General features: G+C 45.6%; 1 protein-coding gene across 3 annotated transcripts in view; it reads left to right on the top strand.

Annotated features, from left to right (window-relative positions):
• Window positions 1–8,832, top strand: part of hipk2 (homeodomain interacting protein kinase 2) — a 72,295-nt gene that overhangs the window by 9,498 nt on the left and 53,965 nt on the right. For all 3 annotated transcript variants that reach the window (XM_087176401.1, XM_023415481.2, XM_087176400.1), the window contains exon 2: window positions 7,320–8,499. In XM_087176401.1, the coding sequence (XP_087032527.1) occupies window positions 7,320–8,499 (1,180 nt within the window). The remainder of the gene's footprint in view (window positions 1–7,319; window positions 8,500–8,832) is intronic.

Raw genomic sequence — 8,832 nt, 5'->3', positions numbered from 1 at the left:
GGGGGGGTTGGGGCTGGAGCAGTAAACCAGCCACATGTGGGGGTCTCATGTGAACTCTCATGAGAGATGGGTAGAAGCCAGTAAAAAGTAGGTGTCCTGCACCTGCACCAGCATTATCATTATGAATCACACTGACTGACTTGTATGTCACAAGTTGTTTTGATAATAAGGAAGTGGATAGCCGTGCCCGTGTGTGATTGGCCCCCAGGTGCCTGGTCAGGTTGGACTGGTTCCTCTGTTGTCAGGGGTTCATCGCTGGGTTTTTAAGGGGTGGTGCTTTGGATAATTCCCTCTGGGTGTGTGTGCGTCTGTATGTTTTGGGCTGGTGTCGTCATGCATGTTGTTACTGCATAGCTAAGATTTTAGAGCTCTGACAAATAGTTCAGAAAGTCCTGCAAAGCACAAATAGTTACACAGTTACACACACACACACACACGAATGCACATACAGGTGGAGTCTCAGAAATGCATAGATGCATATCTTTGGTATACACGCCTAGTACACATATGCAGAAAGTTGTTTGTGTGTGTGTGTGTGTGTGTGTGTGTGTGTGTGTGTGTGTGCGTGCGTGCGTGCGTGCGTGCGTGCGTGGTATCGCGTGCATCCTCGGTCGAGGTGAGTGTGTCAAGCAGGACAGGCGTTATTCCATCTGTCACTGTTGGACATTAATGCAGCAGACTTTGACCCCTGAGTTCAAGAACACACCCAAAACCAAGGCTTAGTAGTGTGTTCCAGGGGACAGGGCAGGGTGGCAGGGTGGGGCGATGATGCCATCTCCTCAAAACACTGTCCAAGGCAGCGCTCCCTCCAACTGACCTCCCCTGTAACTGTCTCAGTCTTTGCCTTCAGCTATTTCTGTCTCTCACTGTTTGACTCTCTAATTCTTACTTTGCACAATTAGAATCAATAGTTTACCAACTGCAAACAGTGCTCACATTCCAAAAAATGGTAATGAGTAAAGATTATCAACTCATTTAACACTTTGGATGTGATAATCATATTAGTGGGGTTAATACAATTCAGAACCTCACAAAGCGAGTACCTGTTACCCATGCATAAATAACAAGGGATAACACGACATGAAAATCATGATGGATTTTTTTTTTTTAAATCCTTTGTTTTTTCTCTGTCAGTTGTTCATTTTCATCTTACAACATAATCATATTTGTTTGTCCAGGAAGAGGTCAGATCCTTTAGAAATAGAATTAAGGTCTCGGTCTCTGAAAGGTTCTTTTACAAACCTCATTCTGCTCCGGGCCTTTTGTTAACTGAACATTAGGCAGAATAATGACTGAAAGGTAATAGGTAGCTGAGCGGAACCTGGTTCTCCATATTTGTGTATGTAGGCATATGTGTGTGTGTGTGTGTGTGTGTGTGTGTGTGTGTGTGTGTGTATAACTGGCTTTTGTCCTTCACTCACTGAAGTGCTATCCTTTCAAAACCTCAGGTTGCGCTACGTTGCAAGAGCAGCAAACAAACCGCATACTTCAGTCTGTAGCTTACAGCACAACAACACATGGCACGCAAGAAACATCCACACAGCTCTGGCCCCTCTCAGATCGACTGCCCGCTGAAGGATGTTTTCTCCCACATTATTTTCTACGTCGGCTCGCTGTTTTTCTTGCCTGCAGTTCTCATATGTTAATCCCATTATAGTACATTGTGTCCGGCTGTCATTGTTGATCCTAATGACATAAGAGGAAGTGTGGTGTGGCGGGGCGTTTCTTACTGTGTGTAAATGATAAGGATTCTGGAGAGCGGCTGCTTATCAGGTGTGTGTCCTTGTGTGGCCCTGGATTGTGTTTGTAACTGTGGTCAAAGCAGCGCAGCTTGATGCACGCAGTGGTTGTCAGCGGTAGTGCAGTGAAGTAACAGGTGCCACTGGTTTATGGTTCGGCACGTTTTCAGCTCCCTCCTTCTCATTTTATTTTGCTGCTGCTGTTGAACACGAGACAGAGGACAAAGTTTCTTCTTTTCTCTTTCAAATTCACTTTTACTTTTGCAACAGCAAGGGCATGTATTACTAGGCATTTCTTTCTTTCTTTCTTTCTTTCTTTCTTTCTTTCTTTCTTTCCTTTCTTTCTTTTCTTTCTTTCCAGGGGGAGGAAGTGGGGTGCTGTGCTTTGTACACTTGCTACACTCGTGATTTGATTAATAAGAAATCCAGCTCAAGCAGAGCCACTCTGCCATCCCTTCCTCCTCCTCCTCCTCCTCCTCCTCCTCATCTCCTGCTCCTCTCCTCCACCCTGTGCCTTGGTTCAGTGCCTGGTTAGGCTGACCTGGCAGTATAAACAAGGCAAATGTTTTTCTCACACCAGCCGTTTTTATGACCACACTTACAACGTGAATAGCAGCTTTCTTATCTACTGACAGTTGCCCCAGGGAACTAGGTCTGTCAGCTTTACTTTAGATTAGAAATGCTAGCACTGAAACTTTAACTACACAAGTTATCATCTCCTTGGTAAACCCTCCAAGTCAATAATATATTCAGAGCTGTCTTTCACATCGGTTTGGTGTGAGTGTGTGTAGCTGTATACGCCTCTTGTCATTGCTGCTCCTGGATGTGGACATGTGCGGTAGCTTGTGTGTGTTTGTCCTCGCTTGTGTATCTATGCCAGTGCATTTGAGCGAATGCTGACCGAACATGTTATCTCACAGCTAACACAACATGTTGTATCTTTGGCTGTTAGTTTCCAGGAAGGAGAGAGTTGAGGGAGTGTCACATTTACAGCAGGCATGTTGCTGATTTACGAGCAGAGAAGTTCTGTGTAGTACGTCTGTCAAACAGCATTCGTGTTTGCCTTTTAGGCCGCCCATATGCGAGATGGATATCTGTCCTCTTTTTGTGTGTTTGTAAGAGAGTGTTGGAGGGAAATGGCGAGGCAGTTCCAACTGGTCAAGTGACGCGGTCAGGATGAGCTGATGGAGCAGCAGCCTGCATGACAGTATCTCCCTGCGAGCTCGTCTGATGCATTATTCTATAAATAAGCAGAGATGAGAGGGCTAAAAAAGCAGACAGGATGGTCAATAGTGGCCGCGGGTGAGAGAGAGAGAGAGAGAGAGAGAGAGAGAGTGAGAGACTATTCAGTGTCAAGCTCCAGCTCCCCCACCGAAGGCAGAACTCAGGCAGGAGGCAGGAACACAAGGCTCGGCTTCTCTCTATGAACAATATGTTCCTCTTCAGTGGTGCATTCAATGTTGTATTTAACCCCAGAGCCACTGTCACTGTCCCCACTACAGGTTTTCCACCAGTGGTGCTGTCGGCCATGTGTGCACATAACATCACTCCAGAAAATATATACAGACTGGTGACTAATTAAAAGGAAACTTGGATAAATGAGAAACAAATGCAGATGTTTCCATACAGGCTCCGGGGGCTCGCTGAATGGTTCGATGTGAATCATATGCTGTGGCCTTTGCATTCAATGCAACTGTACACCTATGGGAGAGTATCTATCTATGATATCTTTTTGGAATAATGGCGTTCATTCCTTCAGTAGATTTGCAGAGAATCTATGACAAAGAGATATTGAAGCTGTTCTTACTAATACAAATGATGTTGCTCTCCTATCAACACGTCAGGCTGCTCAGAGACGGGCCGGAGGTGAGGGAAGCAACACACACACGCGCAAACAGCAGCGAAGGGTGAGATAATGCTTTGTCTAGACGGTCAGAAGTTATTTCATTAGCAAGCGATTTGACCCACCCCCACCCTCACCCCATCCCCACCCAAACTGTCCAGTCCTGTAGACACTGGGATGTCCAGTAAAGAGACAGGGTCATCAGAGAGTCTCCATTGGTGTCAGTAGCCATTAGGCCTCAGGAAGTAATCCAAATATACCCAGGCCAGGGGACATCGACCAGACAGACCTGACTGCCGTCTCTTGCTGTCTCTGCATAGTCTCCTAGGTGACGGCTGGGCTCTCGGTACCGTATCTATCCACTCAGATAGACATTTTTGTGCAGACTTAACGAGGAACAGTTGCTCTCTGGATATTGATTGATATATATATTCAAATTTATTAGCCTTATTTTATGCATTCTTGCTGTGCAAAAAGATCTGTTTATCTCACCCTTGAATTGTTTTGAATTATGAAGCACAGAACTTTGGGCACAGGCATGGATAAGTGGAATGACAAGCAGGTTTTATATTAAAAGACTATTTGTAATTACAAAAGGCTACTTGGCAGGATTGGTGGTATCTAAAGGTGTTCTCATCAATACTCTTTGTCATGTTGTCAGCCGAGTATAAATGACGGGTTTAATAAAAGAGAGCAAACAGAAGCAGGTCACAGGCTAGAATGTGAGGGCCACTCGTGGCCCCGCTCTCCACGCTCTGTTCTCCTTCCCTCCTTTTCAGTCTGTCTCTCACCCTCGCATGGCATGCAGAACGGCCCTGATCCTCCCAAAAAGAAGATTAACAAACCCCTGACAGAGAAGTAATCTCTCTGAAAACATTGACTATTACCATTTCAACATGCTGCCTCTAAACAGTGGAAAATGCCTCTCTGGTATTCTTAATTGCAGTGTGTGGGACACACTGTGTTCCTTTAGGTATGCTAAATGGAAAGCCTTGGCTACTGAAGGTATTCCAACATTGTAAATGTACTACAATGGACCTTTACAGTTTTGCGCTTGGCATAGAGTTCAGAAATTCAAATAAACTTCAAGAAGACATTTTCAAGGGAAGGTCTTTTGCACTGTGTTTTTTCTGACAACAGCATAGAAGGTTTGTTTGTTCAGATTCTACATCATAAATATGTTTGAACCTTGGTTTGGGTGAAGAGTGATTCATGAGGACTGGAACCGCTTTTCCAAAGAAGTATAATTGGTCACATTGTTGCCTGTGTATGTTGTCATGAGATAACATTCCAGCCATTTGACCTCTTACTTTTGGTTCATTTAATTACTTATCTGTGTTCTGCACAGGGCTCTTAACTGTTTGTACAGCTTTTTGGTTCTGTGGCAAAACGAACTCTGCAGAATTTCTTAACAAGTCAAAGCTGAATTTCAAGAGTTTGCGACACATTTCTAAAGATTTTGTGTCAGTTATATTTCAGAGCCCCTTCCCAGTCATGGGGAGCATATGTGTCCTTTAGTTCAATGCACCATGCAGGCAATGTCAGGTGAACTCTTTGACCACTTTGTTAAAACTGACAGAGAGTCAATGAGTGACTAAGATCGGGGTTGAGGAGGAATTCATGTGATGCTAATGCAAAGAGCAGCTAGCCTCGATCTGGCCTTGTAAAACCCCGAGCTATCCGCAGTCATGCTGGCAGATATGTAATGCTGGAATTTTCCATAAGAGGACAGGCCTGCCCCTGTGTCTGTCTATCCATCTTTCTGTCCATCAGTCTGTGCCTGTGATTATCCTGTCAGGCTCTCAGTCACACACTGTTGACGCTGCTCTGTGACGCAACTCATCATTCAAATTATTTTTAGCGTAAAGTCCAGGCACAGGAATTGGTAATCCAAGGAGTGACATCTGGCCTTCACGGCTTATGTGATTAGCACAGAGCCTTGCCCCTAATAGCCTAGCGGACGTTCTTCATTACCTCTCTGGTCTAGCCATACCTAGTGGGACATGAAGTGTCTAGGTGTGGGCACTTAAAGCAAAAAAAAAAAAAGACTACATCTTATGGATTGATCAGAGCATGTATGTGCAGATATCACGGCAGAAATAAGAACTACAGGAAGCATGGAGGTGCTATGCTACATCCGCTGCTGTACAACACCGGCGAAGCTTACAGTGAACTGTATCTCCAATCCTGCAGCATTAAGGCTAAGACCAGATGATGCAAAAGAAAGATACAAAAAACTCAAAAAAAAAAAAAAAAGGAGGAAGAGAGGTCAGGAGAGTTAAAAAAAAACAAATGAAGCAAAGTATACTGGAAGGCTGCCAGCTTGCCAGCTTCCTACTGAATTAATCATCATCACCACTCAAATGGCTAATAATGACAAAGTGACCAGGCATGTCCCCTCCTCTCTGCTTTCTGTCCGCAGAATGGAGCCCACAATTATGGACGTCCCAACGTCTTGGAGGGAAATGGTCCTCTAATTATCTTTGAACGGAGCAAAACTTCCCAGCTTTCAAGATGTCTATTAAACACACAAAAGCAGCAATTTTTCCAGCAGCAAACAAAGTTAAAGGGCTGTTTGCATGCATGGGCTTTGTTAGTGTTTGTGTGCACGCTGCGACCGTAACATTCTTTGAATCACGCATCGGTTGATCAACAGCGAGGCCTAATCGTGTGTGTGGGCGTCGGTATGGCCAGGTGGAAGCTCTTAGTTTGTTAGCAGTAAACTAATTGTGGGTTTACTGGAAACCGTTTAAACATAGCATTACTACAAGTCTCATATAATCGTGCCTTGTGCTGTAATAATCATTTCAATGTTACAAACAAGCCTGTTTGTAAAAGAGAGAGATAAAGAAAGGGACTATTTTTGGGCAGTTGTTTGCTTGGAGAAGCTTTTGCTTATTCTGAGGCAGCTTGTTCCCAGGAGTTCAGAGCACAGCCTCGCTGCAGTTTTGCTTTTGTTTTGTTGTCTTCAAGATCCGTGGTTGAGAGCTCAGTTCAGTGCCCTTCTCCTGTTTTCATAGTTACTTTAGCAAAATTTCTTCCACCACCTTCCCTAAAGTGAGTAATTGTGTACCAACAAATACAAGGGCTGGGTTGTGTAGTGGGGAAGGAAATTGCAATCATTCCTTTGGCCTGTTTTTGTGTACAATTGTGTGTTGCACCTCTGTCTCTGTGGAGTGTCCCATGAAAGGGTATTCTTTTAGTATTCACTCAGCCTATTTACTCTGCTGCAGATGGGAACAGCGGGGAAATGGCATTTCCTCTGCATGAACCAGTGGTTTGCATAAGCAGCACTCAATCTAAATCTGCTTATCTTTCTAAACATTCTGGCTTTTATTTATGTTGTATAACAATATTAAAAAACTTAATTACATTGTATTAAAAAAAACAAAAAAAACCTGTCCCTTTCCCGGCAGTTTTAATGACGTAGTATCTGATGTTTTAATACAAAAATACTTAATTGTATTTCTCAGAAACAATTCAACGTCAAAGCAACAAATGCTTAATGACATTTTGAAGGTTATTTAAATGTCTGTTACTTTACAATGATGTTAAAGAGTTCAAGAGGTTAACATGCTGACACATCAGCATATACGCTTGGTGTTTTAATGACCTGCTCTGACCCAAGCTGTCTTTATTTAAAGCTTCTAGCTACCACTCGTGTTTCAGACACTCTCAAATTCCTAACCTCTCACTTTCATCCCCCTCCTGTCCTTGCTCCTCCCCTCTTGTCACAGGTATGGCCTCGCAAGTGCAAGTGTTCTCCCCTCACACTCTCCAGTCAAGTGCCTTCTTTAGCGTGAAGAAACTGAAGGTGGAGCAGAGTTGTAACTGGGATATGACAGGGTACGGCACACACAGCAAAGTCTACAGCCACAACAGCAGCAAGAACGTGTCGGCCGCCAGTGGGCCCCTAGGCATCAACAGCTCCCTGCAGGTCGCCAGCTCCACCCTGCCCTACGAGCAGGCGCTCATCTTCCCAGCCAGCGCGGGCCACATTGTGGTCACCTCAGCCAGCAGCACTTCAGGGGCCGTGGGGTCTCTGCTGGGCAGCGGGGGTGGAGGCAGCAGCAGCAACAGCAGCGGTGGTGGAGGTGGCGGCGGCGGCAGCGGTGTGGGCGGCGGGGTTGGTGTTCACAACCTGACACGCCGCAGCACGGTCAGTCTCCTAGACACCTACCAGCGATGCGGGCTTAAACGCAAGAGTGAGGAGCTTGATAACAACAGCAGCGTGCAGATCATTGAGGAGCACGGTCCACCGATGATCCAGAACGGAGCGGCCAGTGGAGCCACGGTGGCTACAGTGGCCACTGCCACCTCCACGGCAACATCCAAGAACAGTGGCTCCAACAATGAGGGGGACTACCAGCTGGTGCAACACGAGGTGCTCTGCTCCATGACCAACACCTACGAAGTGCTGGAATTCTTGGGGCGAGGAACCTTTGGGCAGGTGGTCAAGTGCTGGAAGAGGGGCACCAACGAGATTGTGGCGATCAAGATCCTAAAAAACCACCCGTCTTATGCACGGCAGGGTCAGATCGAAGTCAGCATCTTGGCGCGTCTCAGCACGGAGAGTGCAGATGACTACAACTTTGTGAGGGCCTACGAGTGTTTCCAGCACAAGAACCACACGTGCCTGGTATTTGAGATGCTGGAGCAGAACTTGTACGACTTCCTCAAGCAGAACAAGTTCAGCCCCTTGCCGCTCAAATACATCAGGCCCGTGCTACAGCAGGTCGCCACAGCACTAATGAAACTGAAGAGCCTGGGGCTGATCCATGCTGACCTGAAGCCAGAGAACATCATGCTCGTGGACCCGTCTCGACAGCCCTACAGGGTCAAAGTCATTGACTTTGGCTCAGCCAGCCATGTGTCCAAAGCAGTGTGCTCCACCTATCTGCAGTCCAGATACTACAGGTAAGAGCTGCAACTTTGTAAATAATAATTAGTTTGTTATGAAAATGTATATGAAATTTAGGCATTTTATGTCACATTGTAGTTGCAAAGAGGAAATGGCACAGAGAAAAAAGAAGACTCGTCTCTTTGTTTGTTCCTGTTTGCTCTGTTTGGACGATCACTGTGCTCCCTGCATCTTGTTTGATTTGTTGCTGCTTTAATAGGAATGTTTTCATAGTTGAGCTGATTATCTGGCCAAACACCCAGATTTGCTGCCAACCTTATGAGCTGCTGCTGAAGCCGTCTCTCTTCACTCCAATTCTGCCTTTCCTGTTAGCCTGTTTACCACCCCCC

This window comes from Seriola lalandi, unplaced genomic scaffold (assembly GCF_002814215.2).
Source record: "Seriola lalandi dorsalis isolate HSWRI2012SDOR001 ecotype SW California unplaced genomic scaffold, Sedor1 jcf7180002054553, whole genome shotgun sequence".
Classification (NCBI taxonomy): Eukaryota; Metazoa; Chordata; class Actinopteri; order Carangiformes; family Carangidae; genus Seriola; species Seriola lalandi.
This window is presented reverse-complemented; position numbering and strand designations above follow the sequence as displayed.